Here is a 23,602-nt window from a genome sequence, read left to right as displayed (position 1 = left end):
GGCCTCTAGAAAAAAAAATGGCTTGGATGTAATCAAATGAAAATAATACACTCGAAGGCCAAGGAGCTAATTTCACAGGAAACATTTAAAATGTGGTCGCACCGACATACAGCTGAGACGCTCGCTCCTGCAGTTAAAGTGAGGCGTGCCCTGGGGGACTTGTGAACAGAGATGGACCATGCAGTTGGGCCCAGCCTGCAAGGATTTCACTTGGAACTTGTGGGGCTGGCAGCAACGGAGTGAAATAAATCAGCACTCAGCAACTCTCCATAGGTTCAAAAGACCAAACAGAAGGCCACGCGCCGCATTGCCACGCTCAACAGTCTCATGGTGCTCTGAGGTCCCTGGGGAGGGTGGCATCCACGTGGCTTATGAAGTCAACCCAAAACTAAAGGCGTCACTCGCTGCTCTTTGGTGACTGTGGCCTTTTGTGACTCTTTGATGACAGATGATTATATCAAGACTGGTTTCAAGAGTAATGTTTGTCGTCCTCTTGGTTTCAGGGGTCACTCCATGTTTCTCAACCTGACCAATTCGATCAGAAGCCTTGGGGTTGTGGGGTTTGGGGTTGTCATGACATGAGAGTCACAAATTTGCCACGCGAGTATCCACATGCACCTAATATGAAGAACCATGGCCTGGGGAGTATGGTCTCAGCCCACCGCCCACCCGGTAAGTTTCTATCCAACCAGAAGGGCATCTCATGTCTCCCTAGATAGTATAGTCATAGTAACCAGAGGAAGAGACAGCTCAGTGGGTAAAGTGCTTGCCACAGAAGCATGAAAACTGAAGTCTGAATTCCCAAAACCTATGTAAAAGCCAAGTAGGGATAGGTCCTGCCTGTAATCCCAGTAAACAAGAGACAGAAATAGGCTCAAATAAGGGGGTTCTGAGTTTGAATGACAGACCCCACCTCAATATATGAGGTGGAAAGCAATCAAGGATAACTAACATCAACCTAGGAACACACATATACACACACATACACATGCATGCACACACAAACACATGCATGTACACACACATACATGCACACACAAAAACATATAATGTACACACGCATACTCCTACACAAATGCAAACACACACATGCTACATACATACATACACACACACACATGCTACACACACAATACAATAAAAAGCAATTCTCCAGTGTTTACTAAGCAGACCCCAACACATGTCTAACAGTTCATTTGCACGTGTAATCCTATATGGACAGTGACTTTATCTAAAGTGCCTTATGGGAGGAACACAGAGAACACAGGCCCCAACATCATCTCCAGAACAACAGACAAGAGCTCACAGGCAGGGCAAGAGATTGGCACGTTTACCAAAAGTTTAACTATTTCGTTCCTTCTTTTTTTGTTAGGTATAATGATCATTTTTTAAACACTCTTATAAAGAGAATGATCAGCTGGGCAGTGGTGGCGCACGCCATTAATGCCAGCACTAGAGAGGCAGAGGCAGGTAGATCTCCATGAGTTCGAGGCCAGCCTGGTCTACAAAGAGATCTAAGACACTCAGGACCCTCTCTTGAAAAACCAAAAATAGATAGGTAGACAGACAGATGGACAGACAGACAGACAAACAGACAGACAAATCTATCATGGGTGATGAATACTGATAAGCCTTTCTGTGTTTCAGGAAGCCAGGATTCCCCTGATCTAAGATGAAAGGAACGAAGGCCATCCCTCTCCAGCACATGGAAATACAAAGAGTAAAGTGATGCAATCAAACAAGGCCAGGAAGCGAGGCTTCCAGAACCCCAGACAGCACACACATGCAGACTCAGGCTGCTGCACGGCCCCCACACCCAACCTTTTTTTGCTACGACCAGATGGGAGGCTGGATTCTCAAGCCTTGTGCTGTGCAGTAAAGATACTAGTCTCCAGAGGGTTTGCGGACAGGGTTTCCTAGGCTCTCAAAGGGGAAGTGGGGGTAAAACATGCCGCCTTTGATGTCTGAACCCAGTCCTGAAATCAGAACCGCAGACAAAGTTCGTTTTTATCTCTCCCATTCTGGGCGACCGAGTTGGACATTCCTGTACTTCCCTTCTCTGCTGCTTTCCATATTGTCAACTGCCTCCCTGCTGAGAGAATAGGATTCCTCCGAGTGGGAACCAGGGGTCCGCCCTGAGATGCAGCCTGAGGTTTCCCTCTAAGATTCGATTCCACCAGCATCACACAGCCAGAAAGCACACGCTTCTTCCCTTATTAATGCAGCAGTGGAAGCCTGTGGTGGTTTGGATCTACACACAGTTGACAAATTTGAGGGTAAATCACCCTCACTGGAAGGTCAACAGGACAGTTCACCCCAGAGGCTGCTTCCCGGAAAGACACGCTTGAAAGCAATCACGTTTAAGTACCGGCGAATAGCGGAACTGAATGAAGTTATCATTTCGTGGGCCTGAGAGTAAACAGCTTAGAAACCACCTGGCCTGGGAGCCCGCAGGGGTGGGCCACAAGCTTCTTCTCAAGATGGTGAGCAGAAATGTTGCTGAGCATATATCCACTTGCACTCCCTTCACCTGCAAAGCCCAGCTCTCTCAAGGGTGTAGACCCTGCTCCATGAGGCCTCCTCTCAAAAACTAGGTTGTCAGAATTCACTCAGCTCCTTTGCTCTTCTGTTTAAGGATGATGGGGCCTTGGGCACAGTGGGTTCTTGAGCCCGCCATTTTCCTCTGAGACTACAATGCTCTGATATCGCCCTTAGAGCCAAACAAGACGCTCCTTCCCTCAGGAGAACCCGAAGCTCACTCAACGGGGATAGACGCAGTATTGTTTTATCATGCTGAAGCCAGTGGTGTTGGTGGATCTCTGTATGTGTGTGTCTGTGTGCACATTGACATACACATATGCACACAGACACACGCACATGCAGATGTGTGCACAGGTTGGTTCTAAAGGTCCTTATTGAAGAAGAAACTGTTAAGCATTCTTCTAGCACCAATTCACTTGGCGAATGCCCAAATGACCACTTAGGCGAGCCACTAAGCAAACAAACTCGTTGTCCACACTCCACACAGCCTCCTGGTTCGCCTGTCATCCTCTCAGTCCGTGCGTCGCAGAAGACTGGCACACAATCTCCCAGCCGTGCAAACCCTCACCTCTGCCCTCTGCTGCCACTACCCTTCTCTGCCAAACTTCAGGCCTGAACGGGTAGCAAGGTCAGGGAAAAAAGGCCAGTCGGAGTGGCCACAGAGCCAGCAGGGCTAGGCATGAGGTCAGAAAGCAGGGTGAAGGCACGACTGAAGAAAAAATGCAGTCGGGGGACCCAGTGTTAGGGCCACCAGCCAGTGGCGTGACCAGCTAGATTGTGTCCCCTGCTCGAAGCTCAGGTTGAAGTCCTAAGGTACTCTGCATATCAAGACTCCATCTGCATGTCCTCTCAGAGATAATTAAGTTTAAATGAGGCCATTAGCACGAACCCTAATCCAGCTAGAAGATTGCACCTGCATGGGATATAGGGAAGGCTTTTTGAAGGTGACCTGAGAAGGTGGCCTTCTAGATGCCCAAGGGAGAAGCTCGAGATAGCCCTGGGAAGGAGCCTCAATGCCATCAGCTCGAGCTTCAACGTCCAGTCTTAAGAACTAAAGGAAACGGTTTTTTTCCTTTTCAAAGCTATCGCCCTGAGGAGCTGCATTACGATAGCAAACTAGTATACCCAACAAATAATGATTTACCCTTCCAGGGTCTCAGTGTCCACATCTGCAAAATGGGCACACCTGACCTGCCCAGATCACAGATCTGCAGTGGGGATCCAGGGAGAAATCGATGGTGCCCAAGCTTGCCGAGCCCGCAGACTGCCTGGCCCTAGTGTGTTCCGCTCTGTGGTCCCAGATAAGGACCTAACTAACACTCGTCTCTACTCATCTCTAAATGACGCTGAGGCTGCTGACCCTGTCACAGCACCTCAAAGGCCACTGCAAGAGGTGTATGTGACTGAGTGAGTGGATATTTCCCTTTAAAAAAAAAACAAAGCGAATTCTCAGGCAGTAGAAATGGCTCAGTGGTTAGGCACACCGCTCTGGCAGAGGACGCAAGTCTGACCCCCAGTACCCATGTAGGAGCTCGAGATCACCTGTAACTCTAGCTCCAGGGGACCTGACACCCTACTTTGGCCTCCAGGGGTACTGCTTTCCCAGGAATATACCATGCAAATAGAGTCATGTGATTAAAAACCAAAATAGGAAAAGTTTTAAACCCCATCTCGAAGAATATTTGAAAAAAGAAAAAAAGACTGAAAGGGCGGAAAAGGTGTTGCCAATGTTGACTTTCAGAGGAGGAGTAACAAAGAGAAAAGAACGCGGTGATAGATTTTTAAAAATGATAATAATAAAAATAAACTAAACTAATCTGGGGCCACCACCTTATTTCCTTTACCTGATACACTTTTATGGATCGGAAATGAAAAGAAAGCTCATTTTTAAAAGAAGTTCATTTTTCTGACTTAACCATATATTTAAAAAGTATTCTGGAGAGGTCAAGGTGATGGCATGTACCTTTAATACCAGCCCTCGGGAGGCAGAGACAGGAGGATTTTTGTGAGTTCCAGACAAGTGAGACCCTGTCTCAACCCCCCTCCCCCAAAACTAATAATATATTTATATTGATATACAAACATATTTTTAAATGAATTTAAATTTTATTCACATACATTTATATATAATAAGGAAACATTTGGACGCAGTATGTTTTAAAGCAATACTTTTTCACAAGAAAATAATCAAAAATGAATATATACATGGAGGTCAATAAAGCCTTGTGTATAACAGTCAGAAATCTGGAGTAACAGTAATGTTCAGCAAAAAAAAAAAAAAGTTAGACTCCATAAATTATGGTATGCCTCTGGTAAATGAAATACTATAAAGCCTTGTAAAATGTCTTTATGGGAAGTCTTTACTGGCACAAATATACATGGTATAAAATGAGAAAAGCTAGCAAAAGAGCCTGAGTAGTATAACTGAACCCTGAATTTTTTAAACCACATAAATGTATAGAGAAATTGGGTTTTCTTTTAAAAAAAAACAATCTTTTCCAGCTTTCTCCTGCCTGCCCTGCATTTTAGGAACACCAGCTATAAGCTGGACTCCATGTGGCAAGGCTCGGTGGCCTTCATCCTCAGTGCCTCCTCGTCTGCATTTACTTCCGATTCAAAGAGAATCACCTGGAAGACCTGTTCATCCCAGCGTGGCCATCAGGTTTGAGGGTTGGTGCTGGCAATGTGTCCACAGTTGCTGGTCACCCAGCAAGCAGCCTTTTTTGTAAAGAAACCTGTCTTTCTCAATGACTGGCGTTCAGTAAGACAGGTTACTTAACAACAGCAAAAGCCAAGAGGGAAGATGGCGGTGGCCAGAGATGTTTTATGACTCAGATGAGCTGCCCTATGTGTATCTGGTTGCATTCAGCGTAACCAGATAGGAGATAACGCTTAACTATTTTTAGATCATGAAGCGAAATATTTGGCTCCTGCCCAGAAGGGCAATTACCTCAAAGTCTTGGCGAGGCCCCTGTGGTATGTGAAGCGGTAACGAATACAGAAGTAGAGGAAAGAGAGCCACTGACCTTCATAAATACTGATGATATGAGGATGGTTGAGGGATGACATAATCTCAATCTCTCGTCTGATGTGAACCATGTCTAGCTCATCCTTGATTTTGTCCTTACGGATGGATTTTATAGCAACCTATAAAGTCAGGAAATGAAACGTTACTCAGAGAACTCAACAGAAGCAAATCAGCCATTGTTGGTGGGGGTGGAAGACAAATACAGATGTTGCTTGTTGGCCAAAATGACAACCACCACGACAGCTCCAGAACAACCCCTGCAGTGGCTCCCATCTATAAACAGCCCAGGGGTCGGGTCTTCGTCCTCTTCTTCTTCTTTAAGCAGTGGCTGTGTAACTAGCCACAGTTCATTTATCGATCCTTTAGGGGGAAAGAGGGGGCAAAGTTGAGGTGACTCACAGGGCGACCGTGAAGATGCAGCCCAGCCCCTGCTTACACATGTGTCAATCCTTCCTCCAACCTCCTGACCGAGGAGCATTCCAGTACAAAGCGTCTGACAGACACCTTCAGAGACAAACCAGGACAAAGCAAACATTGGGACAGCCTCTCTCTGTGCCCAGCCCATCAATTCCAAAAGCACCAAGTGCCCATGAACCCAAACTTGTTGAGGATAGCCAGGGCCAGTCCGCAGACTCCTCAGACAGGAAGAGAAGCCATTAGACAGCAGCAGCAACAGCCTAATGAGGAAATGTACTTTTGGATCTGTCTCTGTTCTCAAACAAGTTGGCAAGGGACAAAAACAGGGAACCTACCAACTGCTCAGATGCCACACGGTAAGTCTGCTCAGTTCCCCAAACGTGCCCTCCCTGGCCCACTTTCCTCACATGCGCATCCTATCCTAGGTGAGAGGCAGCTAGCCCATCCCTCTAGGTAATAAGGCATGGTGTTATCTGCAAAAGAACAAGTCCGCATGAGACGCGGTCTACGACCGACTGCATCTTGACAGGTGCTATCACAAGGTGGCTCCCAGCCCACCACAGTAGGAACAGATCCACACCCTTGAGCATCTTCAACTCCTCCTGCCCTGCACAGCTCCTGTCAACTATAAATAGAAAAATATTGTAATGAAAGCACGTCTGAGATCTCTGTCTCTGTCTCTGTCTCTGTCTCTCTCACACACACACACACATACACACACACACTCATGCCTCATGCACACACATGCACACACATGGATACACATCATACATGCACACGTACACACACACACACACACACTCATGCACGCACATACCACACATGCACACACATGGATACACATCTTACATGCACACATGCACACACACTAAAATAAATGAATAGATAAAAGTATTTCTAAAAGGAGGGAGCAGAAGTAGAATGATGCTGTCCAACAATTGTGTGAAGATGATCCCTGAACTCTCTGACATCCTGTCCCCTTTTGGTGGTCAAAATCGGCTAAGACATAGCGCACAGGAAGCACAGCTGGGGGGCCCCATCCTCCTTAGCTCCCGGGCGGACCCTGGAGCTGGTTAAAGGAAACTGCACTGAGAAGAATGAGTTGTCCGGCTCCAGGGCCTCTCGTAATTACAGTGCCAGGCTCAGAGCTACCCGGGGCCCTCATGACAGCCCCATTCAGTATGCAGCCAGAAGAGCCTCCTCTTCTTAGGTCAGATGGAAAACCAGGACCGGGAAGCTTTATCTTGGCTGGGTGAGGCCTATATCCTGGGAGCTGATTTCTGGATGAAGCAGACAGTGAACACACACAGGCTCTGGAAGACGTGGGTGGCTGCTGGACCAACTTCTACATTCCTCCAAAAGACTACAGACGGGCCAAGGTCAGAAACCACCCCTCTGGGTGCGCTGCAAGCTGAGCTTGGTGTAAGGAAGCCCAATGGTCAAATCGCCATAGCGATACATGCCTTCGTCATCCAGGGTCAGAGAGCTAAGGACAGTCTAACACGTGAGAAAATGAGCCCACTGTCCACTCCCTGCAGGAGTCCAGCGATGTGGCCAAGAGCCTCCTGGTGCCCCTGCCAAGGCATGCATCCAGCTGGGCATTAAAGGAAAGTGCCCACATTCCCATCAAGGCCCGCTCAGCACTGCAGAAACTCAAAGGGTGCCACAATCGTTAAAAACCTGGGTGACTGTCCCTCCAACCAAAAACCTCTCTGGGAATGCACTGCATCTCCCATTGAAAATACCAGGGGCCCATTTCTGTTCCCGTTACAAATGGACTGGATGGGGAGTCAGGGGAAACAAAAGCCAGGAACCACTGAACGGAGTGTAGCTGCCAAAGCAGAGGCTGGCCTCCGCTGTGGAGATGACCCTTCCAAGGTCAGCCAGCCAGCTAATGGCAAACCAAGAAACGGTCCCAAGAATCCTAAGAGTCAGCACTCGTTAAGCATCTAACTTGCAAGACGGGTTCTGTGAAGAGCTCTGTGGGCTGTGGTACAGCATCCTTCTCGTGCCAGCCTCTGCTACATGCCTTCCCTCCAACTGGCACGGCCACGTCACTCCCTCTAGACCCTTCCCACTCCACCCACTTCAGGACGTTAGATAACAACCGATGTCCTCTTTCTTCTTGTTTGCTGCACACCAGGCCTATTTGTGTAGGACCCAGACATCCAGAAAGGGCGTCTTTAAAAGGTTGTTAAGAACAGAGGCCCATAACCACAAACCCTCAGTGGGTATCTGCCTCTAGCAGCCAAAGGATACCGCTGGACCAGTGCACAGATACTGTGAGGTGAAGGTTAGAAACATGGCTCCATGCCCTGACTAAAACCATTCGCTAGCTGTGTGGCCTTAAGTGGTTGCATAAGCTCTCCATGCCCCAGTTTCTTCCTCCATTAGTAAGGAACTAACGGAATCTGCCTCGTGGGCCCTGCAAATACTACATGGCAGATGCTTATGACCCTGCTCGGGCGAGGTTAGCCGCTTTAACTCAGAGCGAGCATTCCGTGAGTAGTGCCTTCCTCTGTTCCTCAAAGCAAACCTGAATTCCTGCTGGTTCCTCAAGACACAGCAAATGGAGCGCTTACACATGGAGGTCACATCTGTTTGCCTCAATGCACAGGCGGGACCAGAGAGCACCTGGTCTTGTGACGTAATCTCGCCTCAAACTACTGGGAAGCTCAAACTAACTGAAGCCGCCATCATTGCTGGTATGGTTGGTGTCTGCGTCCTTAGATTCAAACAAGGCAGGAAGGTAAACAACCTGAACCCCAAAAGCAGCCCCAGGACCAGCCCAACTCCCTTCTTCTGAATCCCCATCAGCTAAACACAGAAATGCAATGGGCGGGCCCTGACTTCAGCCTTCATGACTGGAGCTGTTCTTTTTTTTTTTTTTTTTTCTCCTTTTTTCTCCTGAGCACCTGTCCCTGACGAGGGGAGGACACACATCCACCGTGTCCTCAAGGCAAGAGACAGAAGGGAAACACAAACAATGAGCAACAATTACAACAAGAAATGATGTCACTCCTCCCGTGGCCAAGCCATCGAAGAACTTATACAGCCTTGTGTATTACAGCCTCTGACATTATAGAGGAAAACTCCTTCTCTCTAGCACAAGGCTGAGGGTGAGCTTGGGGCAAGAGGCACAGGGGTGTGTGTGTGTGTGTGTGTGTGTGTGTGTGTGTGTGTGTGTGTGTGTGTGTTAAACACGCTACAGCCACATTCATAAATGTTCCCCAGCTTGCAAGAGGCTCAGGTGTGTGTGTGTGTGTGTGTGTGTGTGTGTGTGTGTGTGTGTTAAACACACTACAACCACATTCATAAATGTTCTCCAGTCTAGACAACACTATGCCACGTATAAAACAGCCTGCTTTTAAATAAGACCACCCTACAGTTTAATGCAGAAACCTTATGTAGTAGCAGCAGGCGTGGCTATGGAGCTGTGAATTCTGCCCAGTGCTGACTCTAGGGTCAGCAGACTTCCTTTCTTTGGCTAATCACCACATGCCACCTGCTCTGTAGCCTGCAGGGCATCCTCTTCCAAGATGGCTGCTCAATGGATGCTGAGATCCTGGTGACAAGTAGGACAACAGCATGAGAAAGAAGGACAGAGGCCGGTTTGCTCAGGCTTGTTCCTGGAGGGGTGTAGCTTTGGGTAATCCCAGAACCCACAACTCTCTCTATCCTCACCTGTAAACGGGGTTGAAGAGCTTGCGCTGATTGGGAGTGTCTACAAAGCAGGCCCGGCTGAAGGTTTCCGAGATGCAGGTTCTGACCCATGGTCAAGGAGTCGTTAGCAGCAGCAAGACACAGCATGGGCTGTTCCTCACCGTTCTCCTCACCCTCATACAGTGGCAAACGCAGGTGGGAGACGAAATAAATTTCCAGAGAGACCGTGGAAAGGTTGCAAGTGCACCAGGGCATGAAGGAGATGCTGCTCTAACCCAGGTAGTGAGGGCCCTCTGGTTTCCCAGTTTCCTCACAGGAATGCATAGCCATGCACTGCCCTATATTGGCCCGCAGAGACTATTCTGAAACAGAACCTCCTCAATACGACACGCTTGGGCTTCTTGTTAAGTTCTGGATCTAGAAGTGTGGGGTAGAACCTGGGATTCCGCATTTGTAGTGAGCCTCTTAGTAACGCAGTGATGCTATCTATCCAAGAGACCACAGGTTTGGGGAGCCTGCTCTGACTGCTTGACTGTGGTCTGAGCACAGGAACATTCGTAATAGCTAAGATTGTTTTTCTCTCTTTTGCTGTACTGGAGATTGAAACTGGGCCCTCAGGCATACTAAGTAAGCACTCTCTCTGAGCCACATGATCCACTCTGTTTTATTTATCCTTAAAGACACAGGCTCTCCCTGACTTGCCAAGACTGGCCTGGAAATAGGTCCATGGCTCAAACGGGCCTTAAACTTGTCAAGTGCCAGTCTCAGCCTCCTGGGTGACTAGGATGCAGGTCTATGCCATCAGGCTAAACTCCTGACGGTGTTCCCAGTGACAGCGATAACGGACATTCAGCACGTGTTCCCAGAACTAACTTCATTCAGTCCTAAGTACAACATTTTATAGTGAGACGCTGAGCCCGGGGGCTGTGCATACAGGAAGGATCGAGTATGGTTGAGGATCAAAGATGGCGGTGCATGTCTTTAATCCCAACACTCCACAGCAGAGGCAGAAGGATTCCTGTGAGTTCAAGGCTGGCTTTATCTATATAGTGAGTTAGGGAGTTAACTACAGGCCAATCAGGGCTACAAGCTTTTCTCAAAACGTAGAAACAACCCAAACCGAACTAACAACAAAGTCAGAACATTGATACTAGCAAGTGAGTGTTGAAGAATCCCAAAGTCTTCAGAGGCCAGGAAGATGTGGCCCCTCGGAGATGAGGGAGAAGTGCTATGCGGTGAAGACTCTGAAGGGAGAGGGACTGGGGCAGTGAGCCTCCCAGGAACAGGCAGGTCATAAGCATCACTTAGAACAACAGTGCATCTAATCCCAGCAACGCCCGCTGGCAGCCATCTGGCCTGCCGTTCACAAGGTGTGAGCTCACACCTGCCACGTTCCTGTTCCACGTACCCCCGAAGGAGCCGCAGGCTACTTAACCAGAGGCAGCCTAGAAGTGAGCGTGGTCTTCCCTCCTTACCAAGAGCCCAGGCTCCCCAGCAGGGAAGCAGGCAGCCCAGTGGTAGAGGGCGGTGTCTGGGATTGTCACCGTGAGCTCGCTAGACAGACTTTAGGGCAGAACCCTGCTCCATATGGGCCACACACACCCCAGATTCCCCAGATCACCAGAAGGCCTTGATTCAGAAACCCCTGCCTGGATCCCGGTAATGCCACCCAGAAGCCTATGTTGCAACTCAAACCCTAATCGATTCAGTGACCCTACGCTCTGTGTGGAGCAACTGGCTGCCAGGATTCAACAGGCCACATAGGGCCTGTGCCAACCCTGCCCGGGGCAGGGGGCTCCTCGGCCTTCTCCCCAGCTTGTGTATTCATGTTCCTACACGGGTGTTTTTGCAGACAAGGGATAGAGGAAAGCCAAGAATTGTGTGTGTGTGTGTGTGCCCTGAGGCAGCCCACCCCTGCAAGAAGTTCTGAGAAATACAGGCCTGTTCTCCGCCCTGCCTTTCCTAAAACTGCCATTAGAAACAAAATAATTCCTTGGGTGATTTCAGTTTTTCTCCTGCTATGAAAAAACAATGTGGTTTAGTTCCAGATTCTAAACAGTGAAAGTGTGGTCTGGCCTGGGCCAGCTCAGAGCAATTACTGGGGACATCTTTGTCTACTCAGTCTCCTTTCCCTGCTCTGTGTCCACCTTTGCCCCCCTCAAGGGCTGTGCTAAGAATGTTCAACACTGCAAGAAGGGGAACTAAGGACCAAGAAATCTCTGGGCAGATTTACACTTCCAGTGTTGTGTCAGGGTTTATGAACACAAGCTAGCGGCCATGCCTGACCTGGGAGGAACCAAGGAGGGCAAACAGGAAACACTCGGGAAGGTAGTGTTGGGCGACGGTGCCAACCGTCAGTAAGGAGTCGGCCTCGAAAGGGCAGGCAGGGTCTCTGAACCAGTGATCTGTCAACGCAGTGAGTGGGGGCAGGGCAGGGGAGGACTGGAATCACAGGGGTTTGGGTTTTTTGGTTTGGGGGGTTGGGCGTTTTAGAGGGATTGGGGGGTAATGAAGGAGAAGCTTGCTTGTTTTAAGAATAGGTCTAACCATGCTTCCTTAGCTGGCCTGGCACCCACTATATCAAAGATTTCCTATCTCAGTCGAGTTTAACTATATCCAGGGTTTAAGAATTGTAATCTCGCTAGGCTCACGCCTTTCATCCCAGCACTCTGGAGGCAGATGCCGGCAGATCTCCATGAGTTCGAGGCCAGCCAAGGCCACACAGAGAAACCCCATCTGGGAAAGAACAAACTGAACCAAAGAATGGTCAGCCTAAGTGGCCAACCCGTTGGCTCTTATTGTTCTTTAACTTAAATATGGCGTAGTCACGCTACATACCAAATAACTGACAGAAGCAATGAGCTACCTGTGTACACAGAGGGCAATTAAATGGGGGGGGGGGGGTTGCTTCCTACAGGAAGCCCGTGGCTGGGATAATTTACCCCTGGCCTATGGAAACCTTGCTGCCAGGAAACATTTCGCTTGTCCTGGCTCAAGGTGAGCCCGTGGATGACGCAAGGCCACAGAAGGCAAAGCGGATGGGTGACTTCACGGTCTGCACACAGCCTGGGGCATTTAATAACCCGCTGTTAACATCAGAGAGGCTAACTCAGACATTGTCAGACACACAAAAGCACTCGAAATGCGAGGCTGGGAGCTGTGCCTAGAATCACTGAACCCCTGTTTATTTTTAGCTCTGCACATTTCTGAAAGCCAAACACGCTGTGGCACAATTGGCTTATGTTAGTGAATATGTGTGGTATGTATGTATGCATGTATGGGGGTGGGGGAAACATGGGAGACGTGCACATGTATGCGTGCGCAGGCCAGAGGTTGCTGTTGTCTGCCTGGGCCGCTCTCCTGCATACACATTGTGGCAGGGTCTCTCCCTTGAACCTGAAGCCCATGGCATAAGCTAACCCAGTTTGCCTATTCTGAAGATCTACCTCTGCCCGCTGTGTGTTGGGGTTACAGGTGGACCAGGACACCCACGCAGCCTTCTGTACGGGTGCTGGGGACCCTAATTCAGTTTCTCACACTCACACAGCAAATCCCACTTGCACCCACTCCTCCATTCCCCAGCCCACGAAGTGTAGCTGGTTTTCCCCCAGCTGACAACAGTCTTGAGAAGCCGGTAGAAGGCATGAGCCTGAGGCTAGGTGAGCGGATAAACTGGAAGACCTCCGCCCAATTCCCCTGCTGCTATTTAGAGCATGGCTGTAGTCAGCCAAGGCTAGACCCCTTGTATTTATGGATCTCTGAACCCAAGAAAGTTCTAGGTGGAAGGGCTGCGAAGCCAGAATCAGTACTTGGGCCCATCAGTACGTCCAGGAACTTGCTGGGGCGTCCTAGGGTGATAGAGTCACATGCTGTGTCCCCATCTGAAGATGAGGCTGACCTCAGGTCTAACCTCTGGAAGCCACTCTGGGGATCGCATCAGGTTGTGCAGAGGATGGAGAAGGGGAGAAGCAAAGAGTAAGTGTTCCATGCCCACCTTCCTACTGCACGGGGAGGAAACTGAGTCCCAGGGGAGGTTAAGTCTAAGGCGAGGTTCCCAAACCTCACAATAATAGGCTACGAGAGACGACGGACTAACAGTGTGAGCACCCAGTCCTGACGTAGAGCCCTGCGCACAAAGATGCGTTAACATTTACAGGTGAGGCAGCCTCCTGCTGCAGGACGCTTGCATTATTAACAAACTGGGAAAGGAAATGACAGCTCTGTCTGAGCACACTGGCAAAATATGAGTTGTTTCACAGTCTGATGCAGGCTTTTAACCTGCCTCTAATGCCAGGGCGGTGCCCTCAGAGCTGTGGGAGCAATGGTTTGGTTTGAGGGGTTTTTTGTTTGTTTGTTTGTTTTTAATTTTTAGTTGAGGATTCCAAACCTTGCTCTAATTTCTGAGGCCTGATTTGTTGTCAGAGGTGAAGGGTACTGGGGGTGGGACTGGGGTGGGACTGGGGCTTGGGATGGAGTGAGGTTGGCCTGGGGTGTGTGTGGGGTGGGGCTGAGGTGGAGTGGGGTGGGGCTGGGGTGAGGTTGGGGTGGGGCTGGAGTTGGGGGTGGGATTAAGATAGGGGGTGGGGCCCATCCTTGCCTAATTAACTGCAAATGCTACTTTTCTCTTGTTTTCTTTACTTTATTTATTTCTTATTTTGTAAACTTATTTTTCCCCATCTTTATTAAATTGGGTATTTCTTATGAACATTTCAAATGTTATTCCCTTTCCTGGTTTCTAGGTCATCAGCCCCCTAATCCCTCCCCCTTCCTTTCTATATGGGTGTTCCCCTCCCCATCCATCCCCCATTATCGCCCCCCCAACAATCCCATACACTCACTGGGGGGGGCAACCTTGGCAGGACCAAGGGCTTCCCCTTCCACTGGTGCCCCAACAAGGCTATTCTCTGCTACATATGCAGTTGGAGCCCTGGGTCAGTCCATGCATAGTCTTTGGGTAGTGGCTTAGTCCCTGGAAGCTCTGGTTGGTTGGCATTGTTGTTCTTATGGGGTCTCAAGCCCCTTCAAGCTCTTTCAGTCCTTTCTCTGATTCCCCAAAAAATGCTACTTTTCAATATGAACTTGGGACAGCTACTGAATCAGTGACCTTGGAAACCATGGGCAAAGGACGCAAAAGACCAAAGAGGCCAAGTTCAGTTTCCAAAGAGAAAGGAAATTAGTCTACTAAACCGACCCTGGCTGCGGGGTCTGAATAAAGTCCTTAGGTTCTGAGGTTGGTGAAACACAACAGGCAGAGGCAGGGGACAGACACAGGAAGCTACAGCAGAGTTGGCCCATGCCTTGGTCTGGATGCTGGGCAAGGTGAGTTGCAGATGCTGCACAGTGGAACACAGGACAGAAGAGTGCTTCCAGAGACAGGAAGCCCACTCCTTCCAGCAAAGCCTTGCTTTCTGTCTTTATCGTGGACGGTCTTGCTGATAAGTAAAGGAACAATTTGTCAGAAGTTATTTTTAATCCTGACAGAAAACCCTGCTATTTGGAACCATTCTGAGTAACAGCTACAGCGGGCAAGGCCATAGTGTGTTGGGGGTGAAGATGTCACGGGCTTCCTCTTTTCACCTCAGCCTCACCCTCCGGCCCCAGCTCCTTTGCTCCCTGCAAAGGGAGGCCCTTGCTACTCCGTATTGAGAACAAATGGGCTCATCCCAGCTCATGCCCCTTTCAGAAAGGTCTTCGGGTTCCTCAGCTTACCCAGAAATGCTGGTGGCAGCAAAAAGCCAGTGACAATGTGACCTCCACGGAGTGCACTCCTCTTGGACTGGCATTTCCTGAAGTCCCATCCCATGGAGACTTAACCAGAACTACACCCTTCTTCCCATCCCTGAGAAAATTAAGGAAGGGATCTGTAATTTTCCTGGGGACTCAAGGAATGGCCCGGGTGAAAGAGCGTGACCACGTCTCTCTGGACGCCTGCAACTGACTTTTCCATCTTGTCAAGTGCCCTCCATCCATCCTGGGACACAGCCCTGTGTTGGATACTGGGTCCCCTCTCCCCCTTCACCTCCCTCACCATTATTCATAAACTCTATTCACACTGAAGCCAGATGTGGCAGTTTGTATATGCTTGGCCCAGAGAGCAGCACTATTAGAGGGTGTGGCCTGTTGGAGTAGGTGTGTCAATGTGGGCGTGGGCTTTAAGACCCTCATTCTCGCTGCCCGGAAGCCAGTATTCTGCTAATGGCCTTCAGATGAAGATGTAGAACTCTTGTCTTTGCCTGCACCGTGCCTGCCTGAATGCTGCCATGCTCCCACCTTGATGATAATGGACTGAACCTCTGAACCTGTAAGCCAGCCCCAATTAAATGTTTTCCTTATAAAACTTGCCTCGGTCACCGTGTCTGTGCACAGCAGTAAAACCCTAACTAAGAAATCTCTACAGCATATCCAAACAAAATATAGCTCATCCAGGATGGAGCAGGTACCCAGTGGGTAGTCCATAAAAGAGTTGCCATGAACATGTACTTTAAGAATTTTAGAAGACAGGTTAAAACACACAAAGCTCTAGCCGGCCGGTCACCTCATTCCTTCAACCCAACCGCAGCCACCTGCCGCGGAGTCTTCCGTGATGCGTCTCTGAGGCACTGAACGCCCTGTTACTCCCAAATCACTTGACTGTGAACTTCCCATCTTTCCAATGGAGATGAGAAGAGACTATGCTTGGTGGGGGGGAAACGCTAGGGTGACTCACAGTGATTAGGAACAGTGATCACAGTAATTACCAGTTATCATGGCCTTAGTATATGCCTGACCCCGGGTCCCACTCAGTTTAACCTCTCAGCCTCTTGCCCATTGAAGTCTTGCAGCCACATTATGCTTCCTCAGTGAACGTAAACAAAGCCTGAGGAAGGGAACTGCTGGTACAGTTAGAGACAACTGGTAAAGAGCAGAAATGTATGTTGCTAAGGCCAGGAGCCATATTCTTAAACAGTGACCCTACGATTGGCACAATTCCTGCCAACAAGTAGCAGGTGGTCAGTAAGTGAGCTCAGTCAGAATGTTTGGATGTAAAGACAGACCCGCCTGAAGCCTTTGTCCCAGCTCATATTTAGGCCACTTCTGTCTTAAAATACGTATCCGTGGGCACCCCTTTCCACCACCCATCTGGCTGGAGAAGGCAGGTGGGCACAGTCGCAAGCAGAAAGGGAGACGTGGGAGTCACGTCTCCACAACACAATGGCAATGAGCCCATCCCTCAGCAAGCCACTGTGGGACACCCTTCAGGTGGCTCGCTCACTCTCACGCTCTGTAGCACACCAGGCCAGTCTGTGTTAGAATGGGCTGGGACAGTTCCACTTGCCTGGTACTGGCAACAATGCCACCTATAGAACTCATCCGGATTCATCAAACTTCCTCTCATCCATACCTCTGAGGATCACGTCCATAGGACGCTCCTGTGGGATTTCCTTAAGGAAGAAAGGTCAGAAACGGTGGTTTTGACATGCAAAAGGTGCAAGATCCTACATTCCCTGCCAAATCTCTTTCATACCTACAAATGTCTGCCCATCTTTATGCTACCCACATCACAGCTTAAATATAATCTAACAAAAAGAGAGGGGATATTCATGGTCAATACCTCTGGCATAGCAAGCAAACTACTAGAAGGACCATCTTTGTTTTGACTCCTGCCTCATTAAAGTCTATAAAAGAGTCTGGAACTTTCTATCGATGAATGAGCTGGGATGGGTCAGTCAGGATGGCTACCCCATGTCTTCATTTTTACAAGAATCAAAACCTTTCCTATTCAACCCCGCTGTCACCAACCTGGCCCAAGGACTAACTAGCATTCGCTGGAGTCAGTCTTCCCAGATCCCTGTGCAGTCTCCATTCATTGCTTTTGTCCTTGTGATTAAGGCCATGTTGTATAAACAACCCACTGAGGATACATCAGCCCACTGTGCCTTACAGCCCCTTCATGAGATCGGCTATTCTGCAGGAGGACAGTCTAAAGAAGGGTCACCTCATGCTTCCACAGGTCATCCGCCAACATTACGGTTCCAACCCAGATCCTTGGACTCTGTGGCCAGTGTTGCTTCCCCTGGGTCACATGTGTCCCGTGGTATTTTATCCAGTCTACAGAGCCACCTGGTAAAGGGGGTATTGGCATTCTATAACACTTCTTTTCTCTGGAGACCAGGACTCAGAGGAAGGGGTCAGGCTATCAAACCGTTCTTAGGTTGCGATGATCTGGTCAGGAAGCTAACCAGTACACTTCAGAGTGTGGAGCCACACGGAGACACTCTACCCTGAGCAATGCCTTTGTGGCAGTGCTTTATAAGAACCAGGCCACCACAGCACAACTGTTAAACCCAGACACCAGGGGCCAGAGACAGCCCAGCGGAGCCCCAGCAAGCTGCGCTCAGATGTACCAAACACACAAATACCAATGTTCCCCCAGATGTTCTCCATGTAAAACATTTGGTTTGAGACATAGCTCTTCTCTCCTCCTCAAACGCTTACATTTGTTTAATGGACTCATACAGTTGGGCTAAAACATCCTGGAGCAGACATCTGAAGCCAGCCTGTCTCTGATGTGAACACCCCATCTGCAGAGAAGAGGAAGAAGTAAATAAGACAGTTCTTCCCGAGAGCTGGGCTCTAAGCAGGTCATAAAATGTAAGCTATGTACGGAGAATAATGCAAGTGCCTTTCAAGGGTATTTCTGAGTCCATCTCAGAATTAATCTAAGACTGATGCTCCAACAGAGACTAGTCGGGCAAGCTAACAAGGACAAATTCTGTTTATCACTCCCTCAAAACAACGGCAGTTCAAAATTCTGTCAGTTAAGCATCCCAGACGATGGAAGAAGGGGAAAGACTATTTTTTTCTGGTTTCAATTTTGCAAACAATCATGGCTCCTTTATTCACAAACTACTTATCCTGTAACCCACAGCCTAAGTAAGACACAAGTAACAAATAGAGAAAAGGAAACACACATGACCTGGAGTCATGTGACCCAAGCTCAGCCACATGCTAACCAGCTGATGACCCCAGGAGCCCTGTTCACCACACGTTGGCTCACCCGGTGATTCAGAAACACCAAACTTCATTAGATTCACCCACAGAACTGACACGGATCTGACGACTAAACAAAGAATAGAAAATGTCCACCCAAAAGAAATGTCCCAGTATCCATGCACTGGGCCCCTGTAGACAACAGTTTTCTCAATAATGCCATTCCAAAAGGTTTAGTCACAGCCAACAATGTAGAGAAGCTGGAAAGTGTGATCAGACACAGCATTTCTGACAGAATCAAGACATGGCAGCTGCAGGAATGAGGAGATGCTCAGTAGGTGAATTGTTTGCCACACAAGCATGAAGAAGACCTGAGTTCAGATCCCCAGAGCCCACGTTAAGAAGATGGGCACGGTGGTTTTGGTTCTGTAAGCCCAGGACTGTAGAGGTGGAGACAGGGGAATCCTGATAGAACAGCTTAGCCTAGTCTGTGAGTTCTGGGCTCATCGAGACACTGTCTCCAAAAGTAAGGAGGAGGGATCTAGAAAGAGAAATCAGCAGTTAAGATCAAATATTGCTTTTGCAGAGGACCTGAATTCTGATCAAGGCACTCTTGTCAGAGAGCTCACACCCCGCTCTAACTCCAGCTCCAGGCACTGGATGCCTACAGCCTTCTTGGTTACCTGCACTTGCATGCACACACACACACACACACACACACACACACACACACACACACAATCTACACATGAGCGTACATACAGAAAAAAGCCCACGCATGAAACTTGAGACCTGTCAGCTAACTTCCCTTTGAATCCCTAACTACTCTGCCCCATGAACATTCAGGGTCAGAGCTGACAATTTCTTTTCATACAAGGAAAGGAAAATTTCACCTTCCAAACAGGTCACGAAAAAGGAAGAAAAGTGGACACAGGAGACAGATAGTTCCTGTTAACAGACAGGAAGTTTCCTGAACACTGCCAAGGGCCATTTAGAAGTGAGCTGAAGGCACCAAGGAAAGGGCTCTGGCTGGTTCCCCTGCCAAAGGCTTCCTCCAAAAATGTCTACAGTTTTGAAGAGACTCGGTTCATCTACAAGTGGGCTCCATCCTCCTGGAAGACACACGTGGACAGGCATGCATCCAGAACGCTCTATTATAATTACTATTTCCACATTAAACATCCGGTCCTCCAGCTCCTCCTACATCTCCTGGCCTGCAGCTCGGGGCAGGCCGAATGCTCAAGGGCTGTAAGGCTTCTCTGCCTTCCTCATTCGCTTCCATTAGGTTAGCACTGAGCCGGGTAAACGGCCTCAGACACTGCAGTCTCTGTGCCATGAAACGCAGCATCCTCTTCGGCTGGGAAATGGTTGTGTGATCACCACTTCCCCCTCATAAGGCTAAAACGCTGATTTTAGACTTATGTCTACCCCCACAAGCAGAGGGCACTGAGCTAAGCATTAGAAAGCACCAGGGCCCCATTCGTACAGCACTGAAAGCGTTCCAAGCGAGCTTATGGCTATACTTATCAGTGCTGCTAGCAAACAGAACTATGAAGACATACATCTAAGAACATTACGACAGGCTTCAAACACTGAACCTCAGAGGAAGATGTCAGAGGGCAAAGCGAGAAGGGGCTAAGAGAAAGGAAGCAGCTGCCACCTCCTTTGAGAGGCCGTTTCAGGCCACCCTACTAAAAGAAGCCCCTCCAGACATGCTTCTGCAGGCCCCAGGGAATCAAATGTTTGCCGGATGGAATTATTTCCCTGAAATAAACAGACAGGCAAAGGTCACTACTTCTGGGGCCTAGAAAGAAAACAAGCCAGCTGCCGAATTACAGGCAGCCCATGATGCAACAGGGCAAAAGGTTCCTCCAGCCCAGGCCCTGTGGAATGGCTCGGACAACTAGGTCCCTATGGGGGAAACATATGGGAGGCAAATCCTGCTGGGAGCAAGACCCCAGTGTCACCAAACCTAGATGGGGACATCTTCAGGAGTTGCGGGCCCCTGAGCTTTGGTGACACTCATGCTACAACTGGTATTTTCCAATGAGGGGAGTGAGGGGGAAGGGCACAGCGATCTGGGGTCACACCTGCTCAGACAGTCTTTACATGTGTAAGTTATATGCCTTATGCACTAAACAGGGCTGGCACACAGTAGGAATATTCTCCAAATGCATTGATTACGTTTGAGGACAGACAGTGATCCAGAGGCCGAACACTGTAGGTTATAATGCCTATATGCATTATTTCCCTACGCAAGCCCTTCCTAAATATACCTGAAGCAACGTCTCTCAGCAACGGGAAGGAAGAGTGCATCCGGCGTTCCAGAGAGTTTACGTGAGGACAGAGGGCGTGAGGGGCAGTATCAGAGAGGTTCCACTCACAGGCATCTATGTATAAACAAGGGTCTCCCTTTTCTCTGCCTCAGATTGCCCGGATGTCAAATAGGAGTCCCGATGCTGTGTTCTTAAGGTGCCCACGAGGATGATTGCAGATCAGCGACTTAGTGTGTTTGGAACGTCAATTGCTCTTAAGTAGCTGTTCCTATTGTCACATCATGTTAGGATAACATGGAAAGAGAGGGCAGCTTCTATCCCGAGACAAGACCCAAGAACTCTGCTTGTTAGAAAACACAGACAGGAAAAAAAAACAAAAAACCTGGGCTGTGTCCCCAGACAAGACAGTCAAGAGCTGTTCCTCGAAGCCCCAACAGTAGTCAGCTCCCTCCTCCTCCAATCACTTGATTATCCTAATTAGCATGCAAACGCTACTAAGTGTCTCAGAGGCTACCCCAATCCTGCTAACCAGACTCTTATGGGCAGGGGTGGGGGTGGGGGGAAATCACAGAGAGTCTGTGAATGATCACAGCTGCACCCTGTCCCCTGGCTTGTCCCTCCAAATTTAAAATAACTGTTTGAGATAAGCACCCTGATTAAGAGGAACCCCATCGGGCTGGAGAGATGGCTCAGGGGTTAAGAGCACTGACTGCTCTTCCAGAGGTCCTGAGTTCAAATCCCAGCAACCACATGGTGGCTCACAACCATCTGTAATGGGATCTGATGCCCTCTTCTGCTGTGTCTGAAGAGAGTGACAGTGTACTTATATAATAAATAAAAGTCTTAGGAAAAAAAAAAGAAAAACTGTTAAGAGGAACCTCATCGCTGTGTCCCCAAAGGCTTGCACAGTGCCTGACACACAGGACAGAGTCAAAACTATCAGATAACTCCAGTCAATGGTAACCCTAGACGTATTCACTGAGTTGTTTTGGAAGGTGTGACACACACAGCACACCATATTGACACAGACATTGTCTCCGATATCTAAAAGTTCATGGAGTATATGGTCTTTGCAAAGCTCCCAGGCAAACATGGTTGGGGGGTGGATACAGCAGAGGGATGCTTACAAGGCAGTACCAGAAGTTATGGCCATCTGTCCCTACCTCATTACATAGCATTAAGTTCTGCCAAACAGAACTACCTGGGTTGGTAGACTTGACCTGTCTTGTGCTATGTTACGGTAGATTCCAGACTTAACAGGGCTACTAAAACGTGGCTTGTGCCACCAACAAACTGAATCTATCACTAATTAATTACTAATTATTAATTAATTATAACTAATTAATCTATTATTATCTTAATAGCCACAGGTATCCCCATTTGGCAGTGCTGGTCTAGGGCAAACAAGAAAGGAAAGGAAACAAGCTGTAAACACCGTGGGCAAAGGGAAGACAGCACACCGGGTGCTATCGAATGCCTCTCACCCACTTCCGGGATGCCCTGACGCTCGCTGGCAGAGTCAGGTGCGAGGCACTGTGCTCCGGCTGCAGTTTCTACAGCTCGTGATCACTTGGAAGTGGTAAGCAGCCCAGCCAAGCCCCAGGGACGGAAGCCAAGAACACCTCACTGCTAGCCAAAGCTGACGGAGATCTCTTTCTCCCCTGTCATTCTACTGATGACCCTACTGATGGCCACTGGGTCCTTGGGGACCACATCTCACTGGGGCCAGGATACTGGGCAGATTTTATGAGTTTTCTTTGTATTAAGCCTAAGCACAAATACAAGACTCTTTAAATTCCTCCAGTATATTGGTGGCTGATCCAAACATCTCATCAAATTAGAGTTCATTGTGGGGCTGGAAGGAATGTCAGACTGCTGCGACCAGAGAAATGCTAAATATTTATTATAATTTTTTTTCCTTCGTGAGCTGTTTTAAGAAGCAATTGCTTTTTCTACTTGAAGCAAGGGGGGGCAGGAGGGAGGGTCTGTTTTGTTTTGTTTTGTTTTTTATTGTTTGTTTTTGTTTTTTTTTTTGTTTTTTTGGTTTTTTTTTTGTTTGTTTGGGGGTTTTTTGGTTTTTGTTTTTTTTTTGTTTTTGTTTTTTTGTTTTTTTGTTTTTTGTTTTTTTTGTTTTTTGTTTTTTTTTTTTTTTTTTGGTTTGCTCTGTTTGTGGTTTGCAAATGGCGTCACCAGATAAGGCAGCAAAAAAGGCCGGACCCACTCCTTCTTTAGCCAGCAGTGGCTGCTGCACTTCCATTGATAAAAACAGGAGTTTTCAAAATAAATAAAAGTAACTTTTAAAACCTTTAAAAAAAAACAGTGTTTTGTCTGGAAAAATGGGGGCTTGAACAGCTTCATGTTTTTCTTCTTTGGTTTCACTTAGTTCCAGAACATTCACATCCTGGGATTTATTCTTCCCAGTGCCAGGCATTGAACTCTGGGATTTGCAACTGCTAAGCCAGTGGTCTACCACCCAGCTACAGCCCCAGCCTTTTCCTGTACCTTTTGCTCTGAGCCAGAGTAGCACTGAGTAGCCCAGGTAGGCCTTGGATTTACAGTCCTCCGGCCTGGATCTCCCAAATAGCTTGGATTATAATCAGGCCTGGCTTTGAGATTTCACTAGCAAAACAGATCCTGCAATAACCCACACAGGTGGGTTGCCCATACTTCTCGGCCACATGGGATGCGTTAGAAAAGAAGGCTGGTG

General features: G+C 48.4%; 1 protein-coding gene across 2 annotated transcripts in view; it reads right to left on the bottom strand.

The window, feature by feature from the left end:
• Positions 1-23,602, bottom strand: part of Nuak1 (NUAK family kinase 1) — a 72,513-nt gene that overhangs the window by 33,246 nt on the left and 15,665 nt on the right. The window contains 1 exon segment of one of the 2 annotated variants that reach the window (NM_001106774.1): positions 5,568-5,688. The exons of the other annotated variant lie outside the window; for it this stretch is intronic. Within the exon segment in view, the coding sequence (NP_001100244.1) occupies positions 5,568-5,688 (121 nt within the window). 2 annotated transcript variants of the gene reach the window in all.

Source organism: Rattus norvegicus, chromosome 7, assembly GCF_021556685.1.
Source record: "Rattus norvegicus strain SHRSP/BbbUtx chromosome 7, alternate assembly SHRSP_T2T, whole genome shotgun sequence".
In the NCBI taxonomy this organism is placed as follows: Eukaryota; Metazoa; Chordata; class Mammalia; order Rodentia; family Muridae; genus Rattus; species Rattus norvegicus.
The sequence above is the reverse complement of the archived record's forward strand: the minus strand, read 5'-3'. Positions and strand labels throughout refer to the sequence as shown.